Below are 14,966 nucleotides of genomic sequence, written 5' to 3'. Positions count from 1 at the left end.
CAAATTGAACATTTTAAATGTAATTTTTAAAATTTGTCAAAAGCATATCAATGGTCATAAAAAATTTTATATCCTCTGACCCTATTACTTTACCCTTGGGAATTTATTCCAAGAACATAATTTGAAAGAGATTAAAGCACATAGGCACAGATATTTTCAGTACAGCATCGTTTATATTGGAAACAACCCAAATGTTCCGTAACAGGGGGAACAATTTTGTAAATCTTGCTACAGCAACTTTACAGAATTATAAGATGCCACTTATAATTGTAAAATTTTGAAAGTTTGTAGCACAGCAAGGAAACTGATCATGTTAAATGTTTCTGATATCTTAGTCGATTTTTCTCCCAATTCCTATCTGTGTACTGTTCGTACTATCAGCGTGTAAGTATGTATTTCATAAACATTTACTTCTTCTTAAATCAGTAGTATTCCCTTCCTAGAGTGGTTTGCTTCCCAGATTTTCATGGACATTCATCTGCCCTGGGCATCTTGTAACAATGTGATTCTGATTCTGTAAACTTTATGCGGAGCCCAAGATCCCACGTTTCTTAGAGGCTCTCAGGAACCGCTGATGCTGTTGATCATGAACCACACACTGAGTAGCAAGGCCCTAGAGCTCTCTGTGTGTGAAGAAGATGCTGCTGACCCAGGGCCTCGCTTTCTCGAAAGGCAGCTGTGACCTTTTCTAGCAACTGAGGGGGTGGAGACTAGAAATGAGTGTTTTCTGGTGTTTCTCTAATAAAGCTGCTGTCTTGTATCCAGATTGATCATCAGTATCCTTATGCTCTTCAACGAACTTGAAATTTGTAAGTTAACAGAAATGACTGGGTGGCACTAAAATAAATTATTCTTAATATAAAGAGTAAGAAAGGGCTGGACGCGATCCCAGCACTTTGGGAGGCCGAGGTGGGCGGATCACCTGAGGTCAGGAGTTTGAGACAAGCCTGGCCAACATGGTGAAAACCTGTCTCTACTAACAATACAAAAAAAAATTAGCCAGGCGTGGTGGTGGGTTCCTGTAATCCCAGCTACTTGGGAGGCTGAGGCAGAATCGCTTGAACCCGGGAGGCCGGAGGTTGCAGTGAGCCAAGATCGCGCCATTGCTCTCCAGCCTGGGGGACAAGAGCGAAACTCCAACTCAAAAAAAATAAAATAAAATAAAAGAGTAAGAAAGGATCTTCTATTGTAATCATACTCTCATTACCCTTTGATACAATTTGGAACCTGATTACAAAGTTAAAAATCCCCATCTGTATGAAGAAAAGCTTCACTGGCCGGGCGCCTTAGCTCAACACCTGTAATCCCAGCACTTTGGGAGGGAGGCGGGTGGATCACAAGGGTCAGGAGTTTGAGACCAGCCTGGCCAACATGGTGAAACCCCATATCTACTAAAAATAAAAGAAAGAAATTAGCCGGGTGTGGTGGCACACACCTGTAGCCCCAGCTACTCAGGAGGCTGAGGCAGGAGAATTACTTGTACCTGGGAGGCAGAGGTTGCAGTGAACCAAGATCACGCCACTGTACTGTACTCCAGCCTGGGCGACAGGGCAAGACTCCGTCTCAAAAAAAAAAAAAAAAAAAAAAAGCTTCGCTGTGAGCTTTGATATTGGAAGAAAAGTCTTGACCTGGTCACCACAAGGAATCCCTCAGGCCTGGTGGCGTCAAGCAGAGAAGGGCGCAGTCTCTTTAGGGCAGAGAATGAAGAACCTTTCTATGACAGTGGGGAAATCAGTTCACCTTTGTGTTGGTAAACAAAAGGAATGTCAGCTGTCCTTTGAGCTCGAATCATAGTGGTGTTTGCCAAAACCTACTTTTGTTTTTAGAAGATAATAGCGCATATTCCACTTGCTTCTCCACAGTGACCGAAGCTGGCTTTGGTGCTGACATCGGAATGGAGAAATTCTTCAACATCAAGTGCCGAGCTTCCGGCTTGGTGCCCAACGTGGTTGTGTTGGTGGCAACGGTGCGAGCTCTGAAGATGCATGGAGGCGGGCCAAGTGTAAGTGCCCACACCGCCTTCCTAATACCAAAGAAATTGCATTATGTTAAAACAGAATTGAGCATTTAAAAAATTCCTGCCTGTTTAATGACTATAGTTTTCTAGAGTATTTTTTTCTAAAACTTTTTTTTTCCTGTAGACCTCCTTTGTGGACATCTAAAACTCTTTTTTTTTTTTTTTTCCAACGCCACCATAGGGCACTTTGAGTTTAGTAAGTTCGAGTAAACAGTAACACCCACAGTTCTTTCCTAAACAACATTTTGGAAAGGAGCATAATGCAACCACTTTTTAATCTTAAGCCTCACATCTGATACTCAGGCCAAGATTGTATAACCATATGGTAATGGGCGGCTAGAGGCTCTTGTCCCTGAACGAAGAACATGAGGATTAGAGTGAGTTCTTTGATGACTGAGATTTTTCATTGTTTGTACAGATAGTTTTTCGGTTCACTGATGCTGTAACTCATCAGATTTCATCTAAAACTATTTTCCTTCTCTTTCTGTTTATTATGATTTCTTCTCGTAACTGTGTTATAATACTGGATTGTTTCTAAGAGAGCTTTGCTTGGAAAACACAAATTCGATTTTAACTTCTTTAAAGGCTTTTGATATTTACCTATCCTAATATATATAGCAATTACAGACATTATAAAGGAAATATATTCCTTTCTGCAGAAAACCTGTGCGTAGATTTTGGGGGTTTGTTTTTTTGTTTGTTTGTTTGTGGTTCGTTTGTTTCATTTTTAGGAATTTCAAAGTGTAGAATAAGACATTTTATACTGATTAGTCATTTTGAAATAAAATAAAATAAAATTTCTCTGTCATTATAATATTCACATATGAGACGAACTGCCAAATCTGATTTCTTAATTGGCATACTGTACTGTGTATGTGACAAAAGTCATCTATTCAGTGATTATTACATAGTCAAAACAAGAAGCAGGTTTGCCATCATGAAACGCTATAAAGCAATTCTTTGTCCTGGGAGAAGTGGATTTATTTTTATACCATTTTACAGATAAGGAAGCTGAGGTTTGATAGGCTTAGGGAATGTGGACAATGTCAGCAGGCCAGCAGAGTGCCGAGCACTTCAGATCTAAATCTACTATGTCCACCATGCAGAGCTGGATGTTAATGAAGGGCAGAAGTGTTCTAAATCCAAATCCACTCCTAGTACCCGACACTTAAGCACTTCATTTCATTTTTGCCTAAAGCTTCATCATCATTTCTTTTTTTTTTTTTTTTGAGGCGGAGTCTCGTTCTGTCACCTAGGCTTGAGTGCAGTGGCGCGATCTCAGCTCACTGCAAGCTCCGCCTCCCAGGTTCATGCCATTCTCCTGCCTCAGCCTCTGAGTAGCTGGGACTACAGGCGCGCACCACCACGCCCGGCTAATGTTTTGTATTTTCAGTAGAGATGGGGTTTCACCGTGTTAGCCAGGATGGTCTCAATCTCCTGACCTCGTGATCCACCCGCCTCGGCCTCCCAAAGTGCTGGGATTACAGGCGTGAGCCACCGTGCCCGGCTCATCATCATTTCAAATGCAAGAATGATATAATACAGATTAAAAGTAGTAAATCATAAAGAATTCTGACATTACTCAAAACACTCCTTGTTGCTACAGTCCTTCCTGGATTTTAGACATTGAGTCTGCATAACAACTTCTGTTTCCAAAAACTACTTCTGCCCATGTAGGATGCATTTGGAATTCTCCCTCCCTGCCCTGCCACCCTGAAAATTATGGAAAGGGCTTAGAGATTGTCTGATCTCATTCAGTCTTTATAAAGAGAAAATCTCTGAGGCACAGAGAGACCCAGTGGCTTGTGTGATATCTCACATCTATTTCAGGGACTGATCAGATCTGCAGTCCGGGTCTCCCGACGCCAGTCCCATAGTTTTCCAGACTCTGGTCTCTGTGCTGTAAAAATTCTCTACATGCTTTACAATCCTATTTCATTCATCTTAACATATGTGCTCTGTTTTTCAGCGGTTGCACTTTTGTGCCACATTAATCCTTTGTGTCTCTTCCACTCCTGCTTAATGTCATGGTTCTCAGCCAGTGATCGTGGTAACAAGGAATAGGGTTAGTAGGCACAGCTATGGTTGGAGGATAAGAAAAGGTGGGAACCAGTCGGATGCGGTGGCTCACACCTGTAGTCCCAGCACTTTGGGAGGCTGAGGCAGGTGGATCACCTGAGGAGTTCGAGACCAGTGGTGGCGGGCAGCTATCATCCCCGCTACTTGGGAGGCTGAGGCGAGAGAATCGCTTGAACTCGGGAGGTGGAGGCTGCAGTGATCTCAGATCGCACCATTGCACTCCAGCCTGGGTGACAAGAGCGAAACTCTGTCTCAACAACAACAACAAACAAACAAACAAACAAAAAGCAGGTGAAGCTAAGCATCCCTCTCCTGGGCTCCGGTAGTACCTTCTGCCTCATATTGTTTCATGAATGCCTTGCTCTGTGTCTCCCTATGTAATTCTCAATTCCTTGAGTTTAGGGACTGTGTCTTATTAACTGGTATGTTCCAAGTGTCTGGCATAGTCTGTATGTAGGGAGTGTTTTCAATAACGGCAAGATAAATGAACTTTCATCCTCTTAATCCTCTATTCCATAGTGCTCATCTCGGTGTCTTTCCTTCTTATTGAATAGCTCTGTATTTTTGAGCCATGATTATTCATTTCTACTTCTGTTTTCTTTTTTTCTTTTTCTTTTTTGCTACAGATACTGTGCTGGGATCGACTTCCTTTTGATCATTACACAAATAACCATGGCTGCCTCTTATGTTTATTCAGCTTGGTTTTTTTCCATAATTTGTACAGTGGAAAACCTTGTGGCCCTTGAATTTGCCCATTTTAGCCTCAGTCATTTTAAACTCACATCCTGTCCCCCAAAGTGCTCGGCCATTCCCTGTGCAATCCAACAGCTAATATTCTGCTATGCTTTGGGATCCACAGATTCTTTCACAATTCATTCTTTAAACTAACCATTGTATGAATCAGGGTTCTTCACACATAGAATCAATAGGATGTGTGTATAGAGAGAGAAAGATATTTATTCTAAGGAATTGGGTCACATGATTACAGAAGCTGGCAAGTCCAAACCCTGCACTGTGGGCTGGCAAGCTGAAGACCCCGGAGAGCCAGGGGTGCTAGTGCGGTGTGCAGGCAGCAGTCTGCTGGCAAATTCTCCCGCACTCAGGGGAGGCCGGTCTTTCTGTTATACTCAAAAAGGCCTTTGACTGATCAGCTCAGACCAAGCCACATTATGTAGGGCAACCTGCTTACTCAAAGGCTGCTGATTTCCATGTTCATTTCATCATAGACACCATCACAGAAACACCCAAAATAATATTTGAACAAATACTGGGCACCCTCTGGCCCAGCAAAGTTGACACATAAGATTAACCACCAGGCCGGGCACAGTGGATCACACCTGTAATGCCAGTACTTTGGGAGGCCGAGGTGGGAGGACCGTTTGAGCCCAAGAGTTTGAGACCAGCCTGGGGAACATAGCGAGACCTTGTCTCTACAAAATAATAAAAATTTATCTGGGTGTGGTGGTATACACCTATATTCCTAGCTACTGGGGAGGCTGAGGCAGGAGGATCACTGGAGCCCTGGAGTTTGAGACTGCAGTGAGCTGTGATCATGCACTGCCCTCCAGCCTGGACAACAGAGCTTTGTGGCAGTTACCGTAAAATGATTTCAAATGGTGATGTACTCTGTATAAATCAGGTATTAAACATATCATTAGTTTTATGTTCTAATTTGAACCAATGTTTGCGAAGTTTCATACTGTTCCATTGGCTCAAATTAGAATCATCCAGGGAGATTTTAAACGTTACGGATGCCAGGTTTCCCTCCCAGAACTTCTGCTTTCATTGGTCTGGGTGGAGCCCAGGGATCAGTGTTTTCGAAAAGCTTCCCACAAGAGTTTAGGTTCAGCCAGTGCCACCAGCTACTGTTTTAAAAGGACAAAATGTAGGGGTACCTTTCTAAAAACTGAATGTGATTGTGGTGTTCTTTCTTTCAGATCAGTTGTGTAAGCATTTTTATAGGATTATTCTTCACGTTTTCTCTCCTTATTTCAGGTAACCGCTGGTGTTCCTCTTAAGAAAGAATATACAGAGGAGGTAAGAGGAGCTGTTTAGACACTTATGTGAAGAATCTCTCAAATCCGGTGACTCGTTGGCTTTCAGTGAATGAGCCATCCTTCAGTGATCCCTTAGAAAAGTGCTGTTCTGGCTGGCGTAGCGACTCACACCTGTAATTTCAGCATTTGGGGAGGCCAAGGCGGCCAGATCACATGAGGCCAGGAGTTCAAGACCAGCCAGGCAAAACCCATGGCCAACATGGCAAAACCTCATCTCTACTAAAAATACAAAAATTAGCTGGGCATGGTAGCTCACGCCTGTAGTCCCAGCAAGAGAATTGCTTGAACCTGGGAGGCGGAGGTTGCAGTGAGCTGCGATCGCACCACTGTACTCCAGCCTGGACAACAGAGCAAGACTCTGTCTCAAAAAAAATAAAAGAAAAGTGCTGTTCTAAGAATCCAAGAGGAAATGGGTGGGGTGAAAGGATAAAATTCATTCAATTAACTCTTAAATATCAAGAAAAGATGGATATAGGCTTTGTCTACTATTGTCTACCCCCAGGACAGCCATCAGAGCAGGAACTCAAGGTCTCCAGGTCAGAAACAAATATGAAGTTTACAATTCTGTATTCTTTTGTCATGGAAGGTCTATATACAGTTGGCTTTATGACTTACAGGAGTGGCTTACACTTTCCTGTAAATAGACTTTGATTTACTGGCAGCAGTACCTCGTAGCTCCTACAGGTGGCGCCAGGGATCTGAGCCAGGAATACCTGGATAGAGCTCCTCACCCACCTGGGGCCTTATGCCTGTCAGGCCCCAACCTGCAGAGCATGGGCACGTTGCGTAGACCCTGCAGCCTGTCCGCAGCAGTATGAGCTGCCAGGCTTCAGACCCACACATATGCCATTGGACCCAGAATCATTTTAGAAATTTTTTTGCAGACGAACCTCCTTATTCTTGCAGCCATCTTTCTTGGAGGAAAAAATGAAAAAAGATGTCACAAATCCTGCCAGAGAGGTGCTGCCAGTTTAGCTTGGCAGGTTTGGTGGGAGGCAATACACAGGGGTCTGGGTTTTGCTTTTTTCTTTTTTACAGAACATCCAGCTGGTGGCAGATGGCTGCTGTAACCTCCAAAAGCAAATTCAGATCGCTCAGCTCTTTGGGGTTCCCGTTGTGGTGGCTCTGAATGTCTTCAAGTAAGTCCGGCCTCCTCCTTTAAATGTGGGCATTATCACTAGGCCACCCTGTGAACGATATTTGTGTCTTGGGGTATTTGGTCTTTCTAAAATTTTTTAGAATTTAGAATTGCTTCATCTAAAAGTATACAGAAATACCCAGTTCTTTCTGTTTGTTTATTTGGTTTGGTTTCATTTTAGCAAATGTGTTCTCACAATGTTATTAAGGAAGTGAAATTTATATATAGTGAGTTACTATCTCCTTGGCTTTTTTTTTTTTTTTTTTGTAATTCTACCCAGCATTTTTGTCTGAAACAAACTGTGAGTGATCAAAAGGATATGTTATGGAATTTTCTTGATAACGCCCTTAACAACTTGAAATATTTGAGTCACTTTGGAGAGGATTTTTTTTTCCATGCTTTTCTTTAAGTCTGATTTATTTAAACACGATGTGACCACTTTTGATGTTTAAAATGTATTCAGTGTTAGGGAGCGAAGTTCTGTATAAATGGTTAGTCTTTCTTTCAAAACATCGCTAAATGGATACAGATGCAAAACCACAAACATTTTCTTCACCAGGACCGACACCCGCGCTGAGATTGACTTGGTGTGTGAGCTTGCAAAGCGGGCTGGTGCCTTTGATGCAGTCCCCTGCTATCACTGGTCGGTTGGTGGAAAGGGGTCGGTGGACTTGGCTCGGGCTGTGAGAGAGGCTGCGAGTAAAAGAAGCCGATTCCAGTTCCTGTATGATGTTCAGGTAAGATCTAGTAAAAACAATGGCTCACATTTCTTACACCTTAGCATGGATTGTCCCATTCAGTTATCGCCACAACCCTGCAGATAAGCAAACTAAAGATAGAAGAGTGTAGGCCGGGTGCAGTGGCTCACGCCTGTAATCCCAGCACTTTGGGAGGCTAGGGCAGGCAGATCACTTGAGGTCAGGAGTGTGAGATCAGCCTGGCCAACATAGAGAAACCCCATCTCTACTAAAAATACAAAAATTAGGGGGGCATGGTGGCATACACCTATAGTCCCAGCTACTCGGGAGGCTGAGGTAGGAGAATTGCTTGAACCCAGGAGGTGGAGGCTGCAGTGAGCCAAGATTGAGATCACACCACTGCACTCCAGCCTGGGCGACAGAGTGAGACCCTGTCTCAAACAAACAAACAAGAAGGTAGAAGAGTTTAAGCCACAAAGTCACATTTCCAAGTGCAGACCCTAGCTCCTTATCCCAAAGCCTGTGCTTTTGAAGACTCCCAAATCACAGGCCTAAGTGAAGAGGTACTTTAGTGAACAGGATTTGACAGCTGACACCTTCAGGAGTTGCACAGGAACAAGAGCAATTTCGCCAGGCTTGGGAAACCATGGGAGGTATTTTCCTTGTTCATTTCTCTTTTTTTTTTTTTTTTTTTTTGATACAGAGTCTTACTCTGTTGCTCAGGCTGGAGTACAGTGGCGCAATCTTGGCTCACTGCAACCTCTGCCTCCCAGGTTCAAGCAATTCTCTGCCTCAACCTCCTGAGTAGCTGGGATTACAGGCACCTACCACCATGCCCGGCTAATTTTTTGTATTTTTAGTAGAGATGGGGTTTCACCATCTAGGACAGGCTGGTCTCGAACTCCTGACCTCATGGTTCACCTGCCTTGGCCTCCCAAAGTGTTGGGATTACAGTCGTGAGCCACCACACCTGGCCTCTGCTTGTTCATTCCTGTTATGGTTCTTTTCTCTTGTGGTTTTATTGAACTATAATCTAGTGTATGTATGTGTATATATACATATATATATGTATGTATATTTTTTCATTGTGGTAAAATATATATAACAAAATTTACTATCTTAGCCTTTTTTTTTTTTTTTTTGGGAGATAGAACTTTGCTCTGTTGCCCAGGCTGGAATGCAGTGGCGCGATCTCGGCTCACTGCAACCACCGCCTCCCGGGTTCAAGCAATTCTCCTGCCTCAGCCTCCTGAGTAGCTGGGAATACAGGCACACGCCGCCATGCCTGGCTAATTTCTTTTTTATTTTAGTAGAGCTAGGGTTTCACCATGTTGGCCAGGCTGGTCTCGAACTCCTGAGCTCCAGCAGTCCGCCTGCCTCAGCCTCCCAGAGTGCTGGGATTACAGGCATGAGCCACCGCACCCAGCCCATCTTAACCATTTTTAAGTGCACATCAGTAGTGGTAAGTACATTCACATTGTTGTGCAGCCAGTCTCCAGAATGCTTTTCATCTTGCAAAACTGAAACTGTACCCACTGAACAACTCCCCATGCCCCTCCCCACAGCCCCTGCCAGCCACCATTCTCCTTCGTTTCTATGAATGTAACAACTCTAGGGACCTCATGTAAGTAGCATCATACTGTGGCTGGCTTATTTCACTTAGCATAATGTGCCTGCATGTTGTAGCGTGTCAGAATTTCCTTTTTTTTTTTTTTATTTTTTTGAGATGGAGTTTCGCTTTTGTTGCCCAGGCTGGAGTGCAATGGCACCATCTCAGCTCATCGCAACCTTCTGCTCTGGGGTTCAAGCGATTCTCCTGCCTCAGCCTCCCGAGTAGTTGGGATTACAGACATGCACCACCACGCCTGGCTAATTTTTGTATTTTTAGCAGAGACAGGGTTTCACCCTGTTGGTCAGGCTGGTCTCAAACTCCTGACCTCGTGATCCACCTGCCTCAGCCTCCCACAGTGCTGGGATTACAGGTGTGAGCCACCACTCCCGGCCAGGATTTCCTTTCTTTTTCGGGCTGAATACACTCCCATTCTTTGGATATCCCACATTTTGTTTCTTTATCCATCTGTGGATGGACACTTGCTCCCCCTCTCAGCTATTGTAAGTAATGCTGTATGGGCATGCTTGTTTATGGCATATGTACAAATATCCCTTCAATACCGTGTTTTCAATTCAATTGGAAATGTATTCCCAGAAGTGGGACTGCTGGGTCCTCCAGGATATTTTTAAGCACATGTTGATGGTTCAGTCAGACCTGAGCTTCCCAGGGCTTACTCTCCTCCTCAGATAGTCTGTCTTTGCAGCCCTCTGACATCTCCATTCTGAATTTTGTGGCTCCGGTTCTGGCTGATGGATTTGTCTTCAGGGGTAGTGCGTGATTGTGGGGCGCCCAGGCTTCAAGCTGGTTGCTGCTTCTCCTGTTCTTTCATCCCTCACATATTCCATTGGTGTGTCACTCTTCTTTCCTGTTCGGTGGCATAAATCAGTAGCATAAGTTGAAGAAGAAATCAGTGAAGCAAGAGCTTAGCAGCGTTGTTGATAAGCCTGGAGTCACAGTGGTGAGAGCGTGGGGCTGATGTATCAATATTTAATATTACCCCAGCTCCTGCTTTTAAGGAGTTGTTTGTGTGCAGGTATATGGGCGCTTTGCACATGTTCACCTCTGTGGTCCTAACATCCCTCTTAGGTGAGAACTGGTGATATCTTCCCATTTTACATACAAGAAAACTAAAGCACAAAGAAACTAAGTCAACTGCTCAGTGTCCCATAGCTAGGAAGAGGAAGAGCTGGGAGAAAGAATGTCCAGATGGTTGAGGTCATCATCCTGCTCTGTTCTTCAGAGCTAAGTACTGTGCTCAAAAGTGTGTGTGTATTGGAGGTCTGGGGGGAGACATAGTTAAAGGGAACAGTGACTGAGTGACCCTCCTGAAGAGGAAGGGTGACAGTGATGGGCACAGGCATAGACTCCATGCCACACAGGGGACATCATCACCAGCACGCAGTCAGTGTTCATGGAAGGAAGGACACAGGGAATGAATTGGAGGCTAGCTCAGAAAAGGTTTGTCATTTTTATGAGGCCATTTTGTGAATGAGGAACTAGAATATTCTGGACTACAGAGGTGGTAGAGATCAATTGAGAGAGAAGATTTTGGATGAGTGAAAAGAAAAATGTTCCAGTTGGAAGTTTGAGTTCTCAGACCTAGAGGCGTTCAGCGCAAAATAGATGTAGCCCTGCTGTGGGCAAGTCAGGCATTGAAGCCAACTCAGATGGCGGGTGGCCAAGGAGACCCTGGGTTCCTGTTCCTTGGTCCTGAGTAAGGCTCGCCAGGGTGCCTACAACCCTTGGCACATGCCAGGGCCTTTCTACATAAACCACTGTAGGGAGAGTCACCCCCAGATCCTGCTGTTGAGTGTGCCTCAGACCATCTTGCCATCTGATCATGAACCACCCAACTCTACGTAGCAAAAGCAGTTATTTTCATGAATGATTTCATGAAGTGTGGCTCTTTTCAAGGAAAACAGCCCAGGTGAAAAAGAGGTCAGTAATCAGGAGAAATGCTTCTGAGTTACGCTGTCTCAGACATGCACTAACCCTAAGATGAACCCTTTTCCTTTCCACTGATATTTCAATTATTATTTTTTTTTTTTTTTCTGCATTCCCATTCTTCATGGAGATAATGCTGCTAAAATGTCAGCTCTCCTCTGAAAGGAGGAAAATGTTTAATAATAATGTGGTCTAAAGTCCTCTATTTGATAGGTGACCTCAAGGCCAGTATCCCTGCCTCCTTTGCCAACACACTTCTTGCTCTTCTTGTAACAGAAATTCGATTTGAGCTGCATAATTATTTGTTAGATAATCAGCCTCCCAGCCTACTGCAGCATGACGGTTCATGAAAAGAGCTGCTGCTGCTGCTGGCTCTCTTTGTACTGTCTGCCTGTTAGCTATGTTCCTCACACTGGCAAGATTTAGATCCTCTAAGACCATTTACGGTCTTGTCACCATGTAAAAATCTGAATTCAATGGTGCAGTCAGTAATGGAGCTCAAGCCTTCTTTCCCCCTGATTTCTTGCATTGGTTGGTGCTGGTAAAACTTTAGTAACTAAGTAATGGTTTTCTGGAAGCCCTTTCTTACCTCCCCCACAGCCCCACACCCTCACAACCAACCCTTGGGTGCTGGGCAGTGAGAAAGGTGTGGCATTGCTCTACAGGAGAAAGAAGCTGTAAGTGCTTTGCATATGGCACTCTCCCACCTTTGCTTCTCAAAGCAAACTGGGTTTCTGTGTGCCCCTTGGTGTCTCCCCAGACTTTATATCCCCAAGAATGTATTCAGTACAAGACTGATGGCATCTTGTGGGCTGTTCTTTCTCCACCCCAGTTGTGTGGAAGGAAAACACCGGAGATGATTTAGGGTAATGGAAAATAGTGCTAGAGTCCAGGGCATGACTGCATTTGAGTGTGAAGTAGAAATTGTCTCAGAACCCCACTAGAGTGGTTCCGCTGGAGAGAGTGGGACACCTGGCTCTCAGAGGCGCTGTGCAGCCAGACAGCACCGTGCTGGACTTCCTGATGGCGAGCTTACAGGTAAAGGGAGAAACAGGCTGCACTTCTGACTTGGGAGTCTCTGCTGAACTTTTTAGAAAACTGACTTCAGCAGCAACTGCTGTCTAGAGAACGATTTGGCATCTCTTTTTGCCAGAGTAACTTCTCACTCAAGAGTAGGCAACTTTTAATTACGGTACCGGGTGGAGGCAGCAATGAATAATTTAGAATAAAGATTGAAAAATATGGAATAAGGTGTAGTAGACTAATTGCTCAGAAGAAGTTTTATTGTGTGAAAATGAATGTGTTTAAACTTGAATTACAGTGGCTCATTTCCTCTCGACTCTTGAGGGTGATTGCAATCCCTTTTAAGAACTGTTAAAAGTCCCCCTCAAAATCATCTTCTCTTTGAATTTTCCTCTTCTAATGTGACTTTTGACAATTATATCTTTATCGTTCACTAATAGAATATCTCCATGTCTGCAGGGACGCAGGGAAATATGATGACTGAAAGAAACACTAATCTACATGCGCACTTTATTAGCTAAGAAATCCCTCCTCCATACATTCTTCCAGGCTTGCCTCTGCACATTCCATCTGCTGTGTGGGCTCAACTCTGCATTATAGATGGGAAGGTGATGGACTTGTCCATAAGAAATGGATACTTGATAGGAGAAGGAACATATTACATAGAGCTAACAGGCTAAAGCTTTGGGATCATGTAAATTCAGTTTAAACCTTGAGGAGGCCTCCTACTATGGACGCATTTTGGGGAAACTGACTAATCTCTCCAGCCTCAGCATCCTCATTTGTACAATGGTGTCTGACAGTGACACCAACTTCACCAAGTTGCTGTGAGACCCAAATGAAATGCCCCAGAGTAGAATGCTGGAACATAGAAAGCAGGCAATGAAGGCTGGGTGGGTGGATCACCTGAGGCCAGGAGTTCGAGACTAGCCCGGGAAACATGGTGAAACCCCATCTCTACTAAAAATATAAAAACTAGACAGGTGTGGTGTTACGTGCCTGTAGTCCCAGCTACTCGGGAGGCTGAGGCAGGAGAATCGCTTGAACCTGGGAGGTGGAGGTTGCAGTGAGCTGAGATCACACCACTGCACACCAGCTTGGGCAACAGAGTTAGACTCTGTCTCAAAAAGAAAAAAAAAAGTCCAGGCATGGTGGCTCACGCCTGTAATCCCAGCACTTTGGGAGGCCGAGGCGGGTGGATCACCACATCAGGAGATCAAGACCATCCTGATTAACACGGTGAAACCCCATCTCTGCTAAAGATACAAAAAATTAGCCGGGCATGGTGGCGGCGCCTGTAGTCCCAGCTGCCTGGGAGGCTGAGGCAGGGAGAACAGCGTGAACCCAGGAGGCGGAGCTTGCAGTGAGCCGAGATCGCGCCACTGCACTCCAGCCTGGTTGGCAGAGCGAGACTCCGTCTCAAAAAAAAAAGGCGGGGGGGGGGGAAGCAGTCAGTCAGTGCTAGCTCTTCCTCCTGTCATGTTCGCTTTCGAAAGAGAGTGGGCCTCCTGAATTCACCTTCAACAATTCTCCTGTAACTCAAGGTAATTTTGTCAAACTTCAAGATTGGTTTATTTTGCACTGAGTTAAAACCAGGAATTAGAAGCCAAGTCTCCTAAAGCACTACTAAACTAAACCAAGGCATTGGCATTTTTCTTTCTCCATGAGAATTGGGAGCCCTTAGTGATACCATAAAACGTCAGTCATTTTTGCATAGAAGGAGGTATGACCCCGAGAAGTCAGCTTGGCCTTCAGTCTGAATATTGTTTGTTAAATGAGGAGTTAAGGTTGAAAATCATCCCTGTATCCTTCCTCTAGCCTTGCAAACATTTTGAGGTATAGCCTTGACAGCAAGACAGGATAGTGTTTGTTTTTATTAAAAGGTCTTTCCTGTTCCTTGCGTGGAGCCATTCTCTTGATCCCAGTGGGGGCTGGATGAAGGAAGACCAAAACACACCACGAAGACAGGCTGGAGCCGCAGCCAGCTCTGCTGACTTCTGAACTTCACACTCTCCCTGCCCAGATGGCCAGGGGTGTTTCCTCCTCTGCTGGTCTTTTTTAAGGCAGGATGTTTGTTGTTACTGTTTTTCTGGTTGGTTCTTAAGAAATTATTTTCTACGTTTTGAAAATGCCAGCTGGAACCTACACCAGTTGTTGGTGGGGTGTGGGAGCTATCCTTTACATGGACTTGGAGCATTTGCAACCCGAGCCTCCACATTGAAATAAACATTTAAAAAATGCATATCTATGGATATACAGTGGGGGAATCTTCCATTGTGGTAAAAATATGTATAACATACAATTTCCCCGGTAATCATTTTTACATGTATAGTCTGTGGCATTAAGTACATTCACATTGTACATATAGGGTTTAATTAATAGGATCTTAAAACTTAAA

General features: G+C 44.3%; 1 protein-coding gene across 3 annotated transcripts in view; it reads left to right on the top strand.

Annotated features, from left to right (window-relative positions):
* The window catches only part of MTHFD1L (methylenetetrahydrofolate dehydrogenase (NADP+ dependent) 1 like), a 232,082-nt gene that overhangs the window by 140,557 nt on the left and 76,559 nt on the right, over positions 1–14,966 (top strand). For all 3 annotated transcript variants that reach the window (XM_050786245.1, XM_050786246.1, XM_050786247.1), the window contains exons 21-24: positions 1,863–2,002; positions 6,092–6,133; positions 7,192–7,292; positions 7,851–8,028. In XM_050786245.1, the coding sequence (XP_050642202.1) occupies positions 1,863–2,002; positions 6,092–6,133; positions 7,192–7,292; positions 7,851–8,028 (461 nt within the window). The remainder of the gene's footprint in view (positions 1–1,862; positions 2,003–6,091; positions 6,134–7,191; positions 7,293–7,850; positions 8,029–14,966) is intronic.

This window comes from Macaca thibetana, chromosome 4 (genome assembly GCF_024542745.1).
Source record: "Macaca thibetana thibetana isolate TM-01 chromosome 4, ASM2454274v1, whole genome shotgun sequence".
Classification (NCBI taxonomy): domain Eukaryota; kingdom Metazoa; phylum Chordata; class Mammalia; order Primates; family Cercopithecidae; genus Macaca; species Macaca thibetana.
This window is presented reverse-complemented; position numbering and strand designations above follow the sequence as displayed.